At 47.6% G+C, this 16,148-nt stretch overlaps 1 protein-coding gene across 1 annotated transcript; it reads left to right on the top strand.

Annotated features, from left to right (window-relative positions):
- The first annotated feature begins 6 nt into the window (after positions 1 to 6).
- On the top strand, positions 7 to 14,264 carry TGFB3 (transforming growth factor beta 3). The gene is made up of 7 exons (XM_057375895.1): positions 7 to 619; positions 6,014 to 6,177; positions 7,477 to 7,606; positions 9,117 to 9,224; positions 10,019 to 10,190; positions 10,543 to 10,696; positions 12,985 to 14,264. The coding sequence occupies exons 1-7, from the start codon at positions 136 to 138 to the stop codon at positions 13,141 to 13,143; spliced, it is 1,371 nt and encodes a 456-aa protein (XP_057231878.1). The 5' UTR covers positions 7 to 135; the 3' UTR covers positions 13,144 to 14,264.
- The last annotated feature ends 1,884 nt before the right edge of the window (positions 14,265 to 16,148 follow it).

The following is a 16,148-nucleotide window of genomic DNA, read 5'->3' as shown; positions in this document are numbered from 1 at the left end:
CCCGGCTCCGCGGGGCGCGGGGCGGCGCATGGGGAAAGAGCGCGGCGCGGCGAGGCACGGCGCCTGCCGCTTCTCCTTGCGGAGCGCTGCCAGCTCTTCCTGGAAGTCCTGAGTCGCGCACGGCGCAGTGAGTTCATGCACCTCCTCGCCAAGCCTCAGCCTGCGGGATCTGGGGAGGCTGCCGCCAGCACACCGCCCGGTCCCCCGCGCCCTCTCACCGCCTCTCAGGGGTCTCTCCCGGAGGCTCCCGCCGCCGCCTCCTCGCACATGAAGATGTACGTGCAAAGGGCTCTGGTGCTTCTTTCTCTGCTTAGCTTCGCTACCGTCAGCCTCTCGCTGTCCTCCTGCACCACCTTGGACTTGGACCACATCAAGAAGAAGAGGGTAGAGGCCATCCGGGGGCAGATCCTGAGCAAGCTGCGGCTCACCAGCCCCCCAGAGACCGTGGGGCCGGCCCATGTGCCCTACCAGATCYTGGCCCTCTATAACAGCACTCGGGAGCTGCTGGAGGAGATGGAGGAGGAGAAGGAAGAGAGCTGCTCTCAGGACAACACCGAGTCCGAATACTATGCCAAAGAGATCCATAAATTTGACATGATCCAGGGCCTYCCCGAGCACAGTAAGTGCGGGGCTCCCCGCCGTACCGGCCGGGGTGCCGCGCCCGCGGGGCAGACTGCCCGGGATCTCGGGCGCGGGGGAGGTGCCGCCGGCCGGGGGCCGAGGGGCGCCGGGCCCCCGCGGAAGGGGCCGCTTCCCCGGCAGGGGCAGGCGGGCGGGGGGCGCGTCTCCGCCTGGCCGCGCTCGGGTGCAGAGGCGAGCGGGAGCCGCGGGGCGGGGGGCGCTCGGGACGGCGCGGGGCTTGGCCGGCAGCGGGGACGGTGGGTGGCGGAGTTCGGGAGCGGCATCGGCGCAGGCCCCGGCCGGCAGCGGCGAGGGAAGCCCGTGCCTAGAGCCCGGACATCGGGACAAGACGGGGAAGGTAACCGTGAGATGGGAAGGCAGCAGGGGAAGAGGCAGTGCGGGTGATGGGGTGAATGCTGCGCACCAGGCTGGGAGGAGGCGCAGGTCTGGTGTTCGGGTGACAGCAGGTAGACGGCCTCCCTGCTGAAGCTCCAGCGTCTGCCGCAGAGATACAGGCAACCTGTCCGGTCTGTGCAGCATCCGCGCCGGCAGTAGAGGAGGTGGAGAGGCACTTAATAAGACTGCTGCTTGGAGGGCACTGTCAAAGGTGTTACTCAGATAGCGTGAGCGTTCAGGGAGCCAGCACAAGACATCAGGGATGCTGAGCAGGTGTAAAGTGGACAGTGATGCCAAAGGGACCCCCAAGGGAACACAGGGATTGAGGAAACATAACAGATGTGGAGCAGGTGTGGAGCAGATGATGAGCAGGCCCAGATGTGGACACTAAACAGATTCAGGTGAAGAAGCTGAGCAGATGCAAAGACAGAGACTGAGCAGACATTAACCCAAAGCAGATTGCAGATGCTGAGCACATGTAGGCACAAGCAGTCATTTTGGTTTGTTTAAGATTCTTTGGAATTGGAAGATGCAGTCATACCACTCCAGGGTGTTCTCCTGTGATGTGCAGTCCTGGGGACAAGATTTGAACACCAGCAGTTCTGGGGAGGAGCTGTTACTTGGTGCAGGCAGTCCCCAAATGCAGTTACTCTGCCAGGTTTATGTTAATCTTGACATACGATGAGCTGGAATAAGCTACAATGTGGTGATGCAACAAATTTTACTTAATCTCTAGCAGACTGCACTCCATATGGTTATATGATTAACTCTTAGCTCAGGAGACACCAAGATTCAAGGAATACAAAGTGCATAGGGTATAGCAGCTTACCTTTTTTCCAGCAGTTTTGGCCTACTGAAGTGTCATGTGTGGAATTATATATGGGAAAACCAAGTGTCTGCAAAACAGTAGAGCCACACTATGGACCAGCATTTTGAGGGGAAGGAAGTGGGGAAAACACATAGCACAACAGCAGCAAATGAAATTAGGGGTGTGCATTTGGCTAAAATTGAGGGGAAAGAGGACTAAAGAAAAAGTGCATGAAAAGGAGTGATGAGCAAGAATTGTGGCTTGCAGAAAATTCCTGTGGAAATTAATGATCCTGTCCCATGTCCTCATAAGTCACTGGGATAGTGGGTTCAAAACACCCAGTAGTGCTGAGATGAAATTTCTGGGAGTGGGCAGTGTAGATGCTATCACCCAGAGAAAGAGGGAACTTTATAATTTGGTCACTGGGAGAGACTAGCTACAGACTGATCGTGGTGTCAAAAGACACGCTCTTTTTGAAACCTGGGGAGTTTCGTCGCTTACACCATGGCTGAATTTGGCCCTGTGTCCTCAGAAGTGGCTGGTGTTCAACTTTCCCATGACTCTGTCACTGTGCCAGGTGGTGATCTAAGAGCATACTCTGAGCCAAAGCCAGTCTCCTGGGGGGGTGGGGGGGGAGGGGAGGACTACTCCGTTGAAGGAGCTGCAGTGATGATACAGACAAGTCTGAAATGTGTGCACACTCATACAAACTGTTCTAGCTCCTGACTATGAGTTCTAAGTGACATTGGCTCAGAGAACCCATCCTTTTCTAAGATGCAGGGCCCAAAAGTGAGAGCTGAGGAGCAAAAATAGCAGGGGAGAGACACAAGTTYTCCATCCCTTCTCTGAGATGCATGATGACCTACAGAATGGTCTTTTCTCCTGTGCCTCTCAGGTACACTGCCTGAGGGACTTTTTTTTTTTTTTTTCAGAGAATAATTCACATTTAACCAGCCATCCCCTTCAGGAATCTCATAAAACTCAGGTRCATTAGACCCTCTTAGCCACTGGCTTGGTTAGATTTGAGCTTGGAGAGCATCTGCAACAGTCCTGCAAATAGCTTTTTGCTTACCTTCCTGAGGAAAAACAGAGATGCCATTTTTCAAGGCAGCTTGAGAGACAAGGCAATTAAAGTCATGGGTCATTACAGCCAAAAATCTATTCTCTCGAAACCTGCCACCTGCAGAGTTCCAGGTAGATCAACTTTTTTCTCCAAAGTTATGCAGCTTTGGCATGAAATATGTTGGTGATTCAGGGGTATAATACAGAATGAAGCAATACCTGCTCACAAACAGTCTACCCTTCCTTCTCATCAAACTCAAACTACACAGCCATCAGCCTTCCGGGGGCTTGCCAGAAACAAAAGCTGTTTCTACTGGATCAGCAGCATATGGTGAACCTGCACCTCCCGTGGAGCAGTGCTAGGAAGGTGGAAGCTCCCCCAAATACCTGTTCCCTGTATCACATTATCCACACTAAGAGGCTACTGGTCTCATCATCGGTGCAGCAAACAGCTCTGGGCTGTCTGAACTCCACAGTAACAGCAGGGTCCAGTTGTGAGGATATGTCATACCAGACATAGCCTGGCATGGGTTCACAGGGTGTTGTAGATTCCCAGTCTCCAGACTTAGTTACTGCCGTTGAGTGTTGTGGACTGGGAGAGTTTGCAGGAATATTGCCTTCAGGCTTTGTTCTGTGCTAGTGGTGAACAGGTCTGGATTCCAGTGTTATTAACACACCTTAGCTGGGACTGAAGCAAACTCCCTGAAAAATCCCATTGCTGCCTTTGCCTACGACCTAGTGTGAAAAGATACTTTGTCACAAAGCTGTCAAGTTTCCTGGGAATGAGACCTGTATTCTGAACCCCTTATTATAAGAAACAGGCTCCAACCTCCTAGACCTCAGAGTGAAACACAAAACACATCTCCATTTCTGCATCACAGAGGGCTTGTTCCCAGGGTACAAAGGGAACATGAAACCTTTAGAGAAGGGAAGAGCTATTAGAGGTTTCACTGGGAAGATCTCCCAAGACCAGCACCTTGAAGGTGAAGCAAGTAGGAAGCAATGTGGAGACAGCAGGTAATATACAATGGATGGTAACATCTTACGACCATGGCTGTCTAATTTAGCTAAAAATATTAAGGATGTGATAAAGCATTAGATGTCTCTCACCAGCTCTGTGCTGTAGGACCATATGTGCAGTCTCTAAAACAGATTGTCAGATAAAGTATTACTGTTGGAAACATACTTAGCTAGACTGACCACTGGTCTGATGCAAAAAGGCATTTCTCATGATAATTGGGACATCCCTTAGGGCCAGGCAGTCAGGTCTGAAATGAAAGGGCAGGCTGTTAACAGCACTATTAATAGGGCTACGCATGCAAAGCAGCTTCAGGGGCTATTGAAACACAGTATCTGCTTAGGTCTAGGACACAAAAYAGTTATCTGTAAGGAAGATGTCTTTAGGAACTTAGTGAGATCTTGGGTTTAATGAGAACTTGGGKTTTCTGCTGGGTTTTTCTGTGGCATCAAACCTTGAACTGGTCACTGGGGTGAAGTCTCCACAGCAGGTGTTTGTGTGTGGCTGGGGATATTCCTTGTCCTGCAGGGTTGCTGTGCAGAGCAGGCCAGCTCGTGCCTGCAGTGGGGTCTGGTCTCCTGGGATTCCTGAACCAGCCACCTCTTCAGTAACAGGCTAGAGACTTTCCAGTGTGGGAGTGCTGTTCCATTCAGTAGTACCAATGACAAAAACTCCTCCACTTAAAGCCCAGTGTGAACATCTGGTCATTAGCTTTTTGAATAAAATTTCACCACCCTAAAAACACATTATTGAAAACTGGCAGTCTCCTGCTTGCTGAATTTGAATGTAGCACAAGAGGAAGACCTTCCTCTCCACTGATGTGAGTACATCAGTGTTACTGAAATCAGAATACGGCATGGGAGGTGAAGCTCTGCACTTAAAGGTGCTGTTTCACACTATTCCATCTTCAGAAGCTGTTTCTTGGGGGAGATAGTGATGATGGGATCAAAACAAGGGCCTGCAGGACTTCAGGAATGTAACTTGAAGGTTGTTCCAGCTAGGGCTTCCAGCCTTTTGTGTCACAGACTGGAACCATGTCTGGGAGGTGACAGTTTGTTTTTGTTTGTTTAGAAGCAGCTTAAATATAAGCAGATGTAAGAGCCTCCTGCTGCATTGGACAACAGTCAGAGGTCATCTGAGAGGCTCTGCAGGATTGTTGACAAACCTGCCTGTGGATGTAGAGCAGGAGCTGCTGTGTGTTGTCTGTAGGAACCGTTCATGATGCTAGAGCCTTGGAGGTTAACAAGCTTAATAGGAGAGAAACAACAGCAACAACACAGACTTCCATGAGACCAAAATGGTCCCATTGAAGAGAGTGTTGTTTTCTCTTGAGGGCTCTGTTTTGGACCTTACAGCTTTTACATACTGTCTTTTGGGGCATCTGTGAAATGGGWTTTTCTGTTCAGCAAGCACACATGGAAGCAGAGAATTGCTGTATTATTTCCTGCCTCTATGTATGATCTCCACAGGGCTAATAATATTCRTGAATTTCTTCTCCACAACATGAGTGAGAGCCATTTCTTTCAGTTCACATTGAACAGTCACTGCCCTAAAGGGTCTTCCACACCTCATGCTTTGTGTTTTTTGGCACTGGGTGGTTTCCATTCTAGGAGGCAATGTCCAGGTTTGTAAAACTGAGATCCAGCAGCAATGGGATCACCTCCTATGTGGCTTCATGTCTCCATCATGAGCAGAATCACAGCATCCTTGCTGCTGGGATTAGGCCCCAATAACTGCAAGTGAGGTTGCCCCATTGTCTGGCCTGGGGTTGTCATTTTGGATGCAGCCAACTCATGAATATTAGCAACATTTGGTGAGCAGAGTTAGAAGACATAATAATGAACATACTGTGGCTGATGTCTACTGATTCTCTATCTTTTGGCATTGAAATAACAATGGCAGTAGTGGCAATGTTTGCAAAACGCTGCAAGGTAGACCAAATTTGAGAATTCATCCTGTGTTATCTTGAGCTAGATAGCTGTGCTTCACAGATGGCAAGATGTTTGAATGACAGGTCTCTACTGGAAAGCTCTTCCTCAAACAATATTTATTTGTGATCCTACCCCTCAGAGATGTGGTTCTCAGTCTTTCTACATTCTTTCTCCTAGATGAGTTGGGCATTTGTCCAAAAGGTGTCACCTCCAACGTATTCCGCTTTAATGTGTCCTCAGCAGAGAAGAATAGCACCAACTTATTCCGGGCTGAGTTTCGGGTGCTGCGCGTGCCCAACCCAAGCTCCAAACGCAGTGAGCAGCGAATTGAGCTCTTCCAGGTGAGTATTCTTACCACCTTCCCCAGTGTCTAAGCCCAGAGTAGCTTGACTCCTTARCGGTTGTCTCAGCAGATATGTGCAGAACCACAGAAGAGAGAGAGAAGAGCATGCTGTAACTTCATATGGCTTCTTCCACCATATGCAGTGATATGGTCATCTTTCTTTCTTTTTACTATGTAGTGCTGCCCTTTTCCCACTTGGAATGGGAGCCCTCATTAGTGGAGCCGCTCTGACCYTTCTGTCACATCTGCATGTGTAGGTCCCTTGGCAGTTTTGTTCCTTTGACTATTGCACTACAGTTGGTGCTAATACAATGGATGGAGCTCTCTGTCTTGTCACTGATTTGCTAGAAAAATGGTGCTTGCTTTCAGTGTTCCCTTCAGCAGCAGCTCCCCATGAGCACAATTCAGGCCACCTGTTAATCTAGGTACTTACCTGGAGTTTGCTTTGAACCTAGGGACTCAGACAGAATAAGGTCTGGTTCAGGCTTAGAAGTGGTCATAGGCTGAACTGGGCCAACTAATGATGCAGCTTAGCAATCAGGCAGCACATTCCCACAGGCTCTTGTCTGTCCACTTTTCCATTAGAGTGCAGCTAAAATTGTCTTTGGATGGTAGCTTTTGAGGACTTCCTGGAATCTATGTTCAAAGATCAGAGCAATTCTCCACCAGATGACACAACTAACAAGCAGGGGATCTCAGAGTTTCTCCATAGGTTCAGTAGTCAGCCTGGGGTCTGCAGGAAGGAACACCTTGAACATGCTGAGGTTGTTTATCTGGAAGTGGGAAGAGATRTCAGAGCAGAGGGAGAGGTCTCCAAACCTGAGCAGCCTGGATGTGTTTTGATAGAAGTTGAAGAGTGTGAAACACCTGAAAATGCCACAGTGAAAAAGCAATAAATTGGGTTTATTTCACCTTGCTGGGCAGGTGACTTGTGGCTGTATTTACTGGTGGTTCTACTGTGAAATTCAGATCCATATTCCACAGGTGTATACAAAACCAAACCCATCCKTTAAATGAATTGCCATGTGCTTCTGCCTCTGGATGTGTGCCCCAAAACAATGCTGAAATGAGAGAGGTGGGCTGCTTAGKACAGAAATAAGCATTATGTAGGTCCCTGGAGTTCAAGCTGATTGTGAAGCATGTCCTTCTCACCTGATCCACGGTACTCCTGGTGTCTCACTTGCCAAGACCAACATTCTGAATTAGCTTTTAGCAAGATGTMGGAGAAAAAAAGACTGAAGGCTATCCCTTCCTTCTGCATGGCACTGGCTGATTTTTTCTACCACTCCTGACACAGATCCTTCGGCCGGATGAGCACATAGCGAAGCAGCGATACCTCAGTGGCAGGAATGTGCAGACACGGGGCTCCCCTGAGTGGCTGTCCTTTGATGTCACCGAGACCGTGCGTGAGTGGCTTCTGCACAGAGGTAGGGGTCTTAGCTGGACCRCATGACAAGGCATCCATACAAATGGGGATCAATGTTGACAGAAGTATCTTTCTGCTCCCCTTGTTGCAGGAGCTTGGTTCACATAGAGGACAGGTCCTTTCAGTCTGAGAATGAGCCTTCCTCCACACAGCTTCCTCAATGTGTGATGTTTGCTACATTCGTGGCTCTGTCCTGAAGGCCCCACAGTGTAGCTCTGTGGGCTGAGTCAGAAAGACGATTCATTCTCGGGAGGAGGAAATTCTTTACGCTAAGCCCAGAGGGGACCCCTCTGCTCATCTAAATGAGACATAAAAAATGACAAATGCTTTGCTTAAATTTTCATGTGGATTAGATCAAATGTAGTTGGGAAAAAGCAGCAAGGATCCTGGTTTATTGAGCTGTGTACAGCTTGCCAGGTATAAAGGTGAGGAAATAGCAGAGGCTGACATACCTAGACAGATGGAGGCTTTAAACTGCAGAGAACATACCTCTGCCATGGTTGGATAGCCCAACAGATAGCTATGGGGCAGTTCCCAGCAAGAACACTGACCCCATTCACAGCTGGAGCATAAGGCATCGTGACTCACAGCTGGACTGGCCTCACAGATAGAAGCTAGGTGCCACTGAAGACTGGAATGCAGGTACTGGCAAGCAGCCGCTCCCTGGAAGGGTAAGCTGTGAGCTTGCAGGCTCCTCCTATTTCAAGCAATCAAAGTTGTGTCCTGATGGCTGGAGTTCAGAGCTGGAACTGCAGCAAATTCTGGGCAGGCACACTAGCTGACAAGACATCACGGAGTATATTTAGTACTGAGGAAAAAAGGTGCTAGGCACCTTGTCAATGCCCCAGGAAGCCAGATGTTTTAATTCATGGCACAACATGAAAAAGTAGCTTTCATAAGAGTCTTATGTTCCTTTAGTCAGGCCCACACAGCATGACTGGTCCAGGAAGTTATTATGAAAATAGACTTGCCTCTGGAAAGTCTGTGTGACTTAGACTGCTAGCAGTTCAACAAAACAGGAGGTTGCAGCTGCTGAGAAACTGCTTCCAGTGAAATTACTTGTCCATATTTAACTTGCTTATTTTCAGATTTCTCCTTCAGACACTAAGCAGAAGCCAGGTAACAGGTACTGAGGATGGCAAAATTATTTAACAGAGACCAAAAGCCAGCTCTTCAAAATACTTTTTTTTTTTCCAATGGAGCTCCTTGAAGCTCACAATTGCTTTTGTATGCTGAATAGCCTAAGAAAAGTAACAAGAAGCACCTTTCTTATCTCACCAGAAAGYTCCCTTTAGCAAGAGCGATGCTTTTGGCAAAGGTGAAACTGGTGGATTTTTCTTCCTATTCTTCCCAAGGCAGCTTCTCTTCCCCAACTCTGATAGCATTCCTGACTTTGAGACCAACACACTGTCTAGGAGTTAGCTCAGTATGTGTCTTCTGTAAAACTTCCTTGTGCCAGGAGCAGTCCCAGCTGAGAAAGACTGTATCTCACAGACTCATCTTCTTTGCAGAGTCCAACCTTGGCCTGGAAATTAGCATACACTGTCCTTGCCATACTTTTCAGCCCAACGGGGACATCTTGGAGAATTTGCATGAGGTCCTGGAGATCAAGTTCAAAGGTGATAAAGAGTGGATTAAGGGAGGCTSTTTGGGAAGGGAAAGCCTCAGGCATCTAAAGAGAAAAATGAAGTCTTGCTTTGTGTATTCGAGTGTTTTACATTCTCTAACTTTTGTCTTAAAACATGTACACATCTGGGTTTGCATGTTCGTTGTATGGGTATATCCACTACATACATAGGTTACAAAAAGAAGTAAGGGCAGGCTGGGTGGGTTTGCATGAGTGCCTGTAGAAAGGAATAATTCTATATTTCATTGTCTCTCTGGGAAGTTCAACTTGATGCCTTSTCATATTTCCACAGAGGCTCTGCTTTCCAATTAGGGTGACTGAAACACAAGGAAGTTAGGCGTCCTGTGTGAGGTGGCTCAGAGAGTCAGTGGCTTGGCTGGCCTAAGAAGTAGGAACCTCCTGGCTTGCAGCCCTGGGCAGCAGCTGCTGGCCCCCACAGGCTCCATTTCTGAGTCTGTTCTGCAGAGTGCCAATTATCTGACATCTTSTTTAAACCATTCATCTTCCTGCCTGTCCTGGGACACAAGCCAGGAGTGAGTGGGATGGATTAATGGCCCCACCAGCAGTTTGCAAATGGTAAAACAGGTGGTCTGTAAGCCTCCATTTCAGGCCTGCAGCAGTCAAATTCACCAGAAATAAAGGGCTCCCTGTGAGGGAAGAAGTCCTATAGTAGGTGGATGTGGCACCTGAACCTGGTTCAAGAGCATGCRTGAGAGTATTGAAAGATCTTTTTGCATCTCTCACTTCCATGCTGATTTCCTCTTTGTGGATGCTGTTCTTCTGAAGGCATTGACAGTGAGGATGATTATGGCCGTGGGGACTTGGGACGCCTGAAGAAGCAGAAAGACTTGCATAATCCCCACCTCATCTTGATGATGTTACCCCCACATCGCCTGGAGAGCCCTGTGTTGGGAAGCCAGAGAAAGAAACGGGCCCTGGATACCAACTACTGTTTCCGGTAAGTGAGAAACCTGCCCGGATCCTGTGCCTGAGATGGGCAGGCCTGGCGAGACTCCACACCAGGAAAAGGCAGAGCCTTCCAAGGGGGCTGTGGGTCACCACACAGTGCCAGAAGGGCCACTGACCAGTTCAGCAGAGTTGCTGTGTGCTTCTGGTTGAACCACTGGTTCAAAGAGACTCACAAGCACCTTCCTGGAGCACAGGCTGGGCAGGGCCCCGCAGCAGCCCCTGACCAGTTGCAGGAGGAGCTGGGTGCTGCCTCACAGAGGCGGTGGGAAAGCTGCCTGCCAGCAGCATGAGCACTGCCTGGCCCCCTTTTAGATTCACTGTGTTTCACTACTGTGTTTCAGGAACCTGGAGGAGAACTGCTGCGTGCGTCCTCTGTACATTGACTTCCGACAGGACCTTGGCTGGAAATGGGTCCATGAGCCTAAGGGCTACTTCGCTAATTTTTGTTCGGGCCCTTGTCCGTATCTCCGCAGCGCAGACACCACTCACAGCACGGTACATCCTGTATATTATCCTGCCAGGGCTTGGGGCTGTGATTTACCCTTCCTCCCTAAGCCTGATCATATCCACTCTCTTCAAAGCAGCAAAAACAGTTCAGACCAATATTTGTGAAAAACATCCCAAGGAAACTGCAGACAAAAGCCTAGGTGGTTCAGCAGGGAAAATGTGCTTTCTTTGGAGTCAGTACTGAATCTGTGTTTTCAGGCAAATCTTGAGGAGAAAGACTTTGTTGTCTCTTGGATAAGATGTACAACAGTGGGACTGATGATTTCAGGGTACTTCCTTGGCAGGGGCCATAGTATTAACTGAATTGTTCACATAAAACATCAGTTCTCATAATCATCTTCTAAAACTTCTTCTGCAGTTTGCACTGGACAGGTTTTTCTACACTCTCTGAAAGGTCATCATGAAAAATGTTTGTGCAATGGCATGTGTCTGCCTGCCATCTGCTCCTAAAGGGGCAGCTATAGCCCAAAAGTGATGGGAAATCCATGCCCATGTCCAGAAGTGATCAGTAAGATTTCCTTTCTCATAGGTATCCTTTCCAATTGCATAAATCCTACCTGACCTACAGCAGGGAGAAAGCTACTATGCAGTGAGATTTTTGAGTGAAAACTTGGCAGAAAGCCAATGTCTTTAGGTAACTTGGGCCTAACCTCTGGTCAGTCTTTGGGAAGAACACAGTCTGAGCCTGGCAAGAATGGAAGAAAGTAAAAGTAATAGAAAATCACAGGCATGGGGAAAGTATCAAGAGAAGACAGATTAAGGATCAGCCAGTCCACTGCTGAAACAGGAAAAGCCAGAGGAAAATCCTGTGCTTCTGCCCACAGAAGATAAAAGGCAGTACTCAAGATAATGCAACAGCTCACTAGCAAATTACTTCAGATTTCACTAAAAATTTTACTGGGAAAAGCAGATTCAGCTGAAGAATAATTAACTAGGCAAAGATGATATTTCAGAAAACATGCTAACATTTTCTTGAGAGCTTGAGAGTCTGCATAGCAGTAAGGTTCAGTGAAGCTCAAGGACTAATATCAGTGGGAACAGCTAGAAGTGAACAGATGCTGGGCAGTAAGCACAAGACAAAGCAAGGGAATGAACAGCTTTGAAAGGGTAATGGGCATGTAGCTTTACCATCTGGCTGTCCTGAGAAGCTCTCTAGAAGGTAACTGGACTGAGTCAGTGTGAGAGAAAGGAGACTTTAGAATGACTCCTAATGATCTTAAGCAAGAAAGGAAATGAGCAAGTGTTAAGGTCAGTGAAGTGATCAAAGAAAACTTTGGAACAATATTGCTGCTGACAGCTTGCCAGCACCATTGGGGAAAGACATGGTGAAAAGAAGACTTCTCACCAGTCTGTTCAACTTGCTGTTGAGTAGTGACCCTAAAGCACATAATACCCTTAGGATCCCAGAGAGTTTCTACTGCAGTGATTACATGAATCTGGATGATAGAACAGGATGTATCCTTAGCACGTCTCATCCCCAACGACTGTGAAGTAGTCAAATACAATGYGCCAGATCCTGTAGTTTATACTAGATAAGCACTAAAGAGACCACAGTAGTGCAGGTGAGCTCATGCTCACTGCTGAGAAGTGATCACCTCTGGCAAGCAATGTGGCAACTGTTCTGTAGTGGTTACATGGCTGCAGTGTATAGTCATCYGTGGGCTGGGGCCAGCTGGGAGGAAGAATCCAGTGGGGTCCCATGGGACACTGTCCTGGCTCCAGTATTATAGTGTAATGACTTGGAGAATGGAGTGGAGAGAGAAGGCATCAGACAGTTCAAAGCTGGGAGGGAATTGTGGATACTTGAGAGGGCTGGCATCCATCCAGTGTTATCTGGAGATTTTAGCTGAAATAAGCAGCACTGATATTCTTTCTTCTGGTTTCTTTAATAGAATGCAAGACAGCATAGCCTCAGGCTGGTTACACCCAACTTGTTAAAAGCAAAAATTGTGACACACTGCTGTACCAAATTAGAGATGAAAGGAGACAACTACTTGCACTCCTTCAACCCTTAGGCATCAGTCACAGGGAGCAAGGGTATTACAATTAGAAAAAAAATCAGGAATACTCTTAAGAGTCAGGCCAGGACAGGTGAGACCCTTTAGAAGTAGGCCATGATCAGGAAGTGACAGGGCAGCATTACTCACCTCAAGGAAATACCCTCCAATGAACATAGTCCAAACACCTAGAGACTTGTTTACTTGGCAGGCCTTCCTGTCCTCAACCAACTTAAACATATACTTGACCTTGTCATGACTTTTACCTTGTTCCTGCAGGTGCTGGGATTATATAACACACTGAACCCTGAGGCATCTGCTTCACCCTGCTGTGTTCCCCAGGACCTGGAGCCACTCACTATCTTGTACTATGTTGGGAGGACCCCCAAAGTGGAGCAGCTCTCCAACATGGTGGTGAAATCCTGCAAGTGCAGCTGAAGGGCCCCCTGGCCCACTCAAAGCCAAGAAGAAAAAACTGTCAGCACCCACTCTCCTGCTCCCAGGCTAACACAAAGAGAACTGGGTGTCAGAGACTAYGCATGCTGAGGGCCAAGTGCCAAAYCTTGAGAGTCTGGGAGCCCTTGGGGATTTATTCTGGAACACTCCTTGGTCATCTTGGCAGTGTAATGTTCTTTCTAGGAGTTACTTTGGTGACACAAAGGCCACAYTCTCCCAGAATGGCTGGACAGTTGGTGCAGAAGAAAAGGATAATGTGGAAGAACTGCTGTGTATTTGAATGCTGGGTGGTTGAGCTGGGAAAGCAAGAGAATGAGAAAGTGGGTGAAAGAGGGAATGGAAAAGGGGAGATGTTTTCTATTCTTGCTTTAGCTATCTTAAGACCTCAGCCCTCCCCATTGGCCTGAGTATTAAAGGTTTTCCATGTAGAAGGAATTATTGAAGGTTTCCTTAGAGAAGGAAAGTGCACCAAGCAGGGAAGCTGCTGAGAGAAGAAATGCACAGAGATACACTTAAGACTTTTGTTCCTCAGAGCTTTGCTCAGAAGTCCTGCAACTGAAATTGTGTCTGCCAAACCTCTGCCTTCAGTTGACATCCTGGCTATTGGTTTCCAAATGCAAGCTGCAAGGCTTTCAGTCAGCCTACCGAGGGGTGGGCAAATACAAGGAAAGAGGGTGCTGAGTCCATTTTTAGAGGGACTGATGTCTCCATATGGCTCTTTTACCTTCCTGGCGTTTCTAAGAGATGGTTTCAGGGTCAGGGCAGGAGCATCTGTGGGTACCTGAATATTGGGCCTATTAATTTGTGATCTGATACACCTTGAGGACCTCTTGTCTGTTGTGGTTTGTGAGGTGCTTTGGGATGTTTTGCACCTGTTCTGCATGATGACCCGAACTTGGTCTCACCTGTCAAGACTTAAAAAATAGTAATCTCAAAAACTTTGTAAAAAATAAATATTTGGGGGTGGGGGGAGATGCTAAATTTTTTTACAAGCAAGATGTTTGTTGGAGGGTTAGATGGTTTGCTGGTTTTGAACTGCTACTGCTGTAGCATACTCAGTCAAAAATTTTTACCCTTTCCAAAATGTTTCTTCAAAAGAACAGATCAGCAAAAAAAATCCCAAAATGGAAACTCTACCTGGTGTATATGTGCCCTGTCCCARCCTAGTCCTTCAGACATGTACATCACCTCTGGCATCTGCTTTTGATAGATTCATATAAAGCTTCCCTCAAATATAAAACACTTTCAACAAGACTGTTATAATATCCAAGGCAATGCAGTTGCCACACTGACAAATGTCCTATGCCCATTTGAATAGATGTATGGTCTGCCAGTACAGACCTGTGCACACAGGTAAATAACACACCCTTCTTCTCATGTACTCATTTGATGCTCATAAGAAAGATTACAGATGCTGCCCAGGCAAGAAATCAAAGTAGTCTTTTAAATGAGCTTTTGCAGCCATAGATACTCCCAGAGGTAAAAATCTCTGGTGCTGAATGCCACATGAGACTCAGAAGCTGTCTCTGACTCACCAAAACACAGCTACTTAAAAGTCATGTTCTAGAGACCACAGAGGTTCCTCCCTGTCTCCTCTGAATTCCCAGACCCCAGCAACTGAGTGTAAAATGACACCTAGCTGGTTAATTGCTTGTGGCCAGGCTCTCCATGGTCAGCTCAGAATCCAGCTCTTCCATCAAGCCCTTCACAACAGTGGCTGCTTCATGTGAAGCTGTCATAACTACATGTAAACTCAAATGCCTTAATAAACCATAAAAAGCCCTTCCTGCACCATCACCAACTGATAGCAAGGGTGGGTCAGTGGAGGCAGCCTGCCAACCTGTGTGACATTTTGGCCAGGGCACGTGTGCTCTTATAGAGGTATTCCCCAATGCTTTATCCTTTTCATCTCTCTGGGGTTCGCTGACCTGTGTCATCAGTGTGATGATGAAAGGTGCAGCTCTGATCAGTCCTGTAGCACTACAGCATTGCTGTACCCTGTGCAGCTCTCCTTGTCCATGTTTCCCTGCTGCCTGCMTATGGAGGGAGCAAATAAATGCATTATGACTACACTACCATGCTGATAGACAGGCCAGAAATTTACTAGCTACAAGAGACTGCACGGAGAAACCCAGATGCCTACTGGCATAGGAATTCTCTCTGATCTCCTTTTAGTAGCAGCCCCAAGGGAGGTTTTGGTTTACAAGCTGCAGTCTGCTCTTTGGTCATTGTTCCTCCTGAGCCCTGGGCTGGCTTTGYTCCCCATCCAACTGAAGGGCTTCCTTGCTAATAAAGGGGGGAAGCAAGGAGGGGGAGCTGCAAAGGGTTGAGCTAGAACACCTGCACACTCAAAAGTCCTGCGTAGCACTTGGAGCACATGGGAACCACCCACAGATTAACCCTGGCAGCCCCTTGATGTGAGACTGTCTTACTAGCCCTTGTTCAATGCTGCTCCTCAGTGTCAGAAATGGGTGGCAGAAAGACAAAGGCTTTTCCCTCTTGGCAAAGGAGGTAATATGGCAAGGGAAAATCAGGGGTGAAGAGTCATGGGAGTGTCCACCCGGTATGAACAYAGGTACACTCATGGGTACAGTAACTTGAAATCAAACACACTTCAGTTACTGCTTTTCTGTCCAGCCTCCCATTTCCCGAGAAACATTTGAGAATTGTATTTGTGAGACAGGCTCTGAATTTTCTTAAAACTAAAATAACTTTTCTAGGGGTGTTTTAGCTATAATTCAGCAACAAATTATACTAGCTACATGGGGCTTAGTAACAGATTGAATACACCCCTGGGCACAAATGTACCAAAATATTACAGGACACTTGTGCGAGAAAGCAGAGGGCAGTTGCTATGCTGTTTGTTACTAGCTAGCAAATTGAAGACAATGGGAAAGAAAAAGTGGGATCTTGACTGCCAACACTGAATACAGCTCTCAACAGTTCCCTTTTGTTGTTTTCAGAAACAAACAAAAGCCGATGAAAAC

The sequence above is a fragment of the Malurus melanocephalus genome, unplaced genomic scaffold (genome assembly GCF_030028575.1).
Source record: "Malurus melanocephalus ecotype Western Australia unplaced genomic scaffold, MMel_1.1 scaffold_0, whole genome shotgun sequence".
Classification (NCBI taxonomy): domain Eukaryota; kingdom Metazoa; phylum Chordata; class Aves; order Passeriformes; family Maluridae; genus Malurus; species Malurus melanocephalus.
This window is presented reverse-complemented; position numbering and strand designations above follow the sequence as displayed.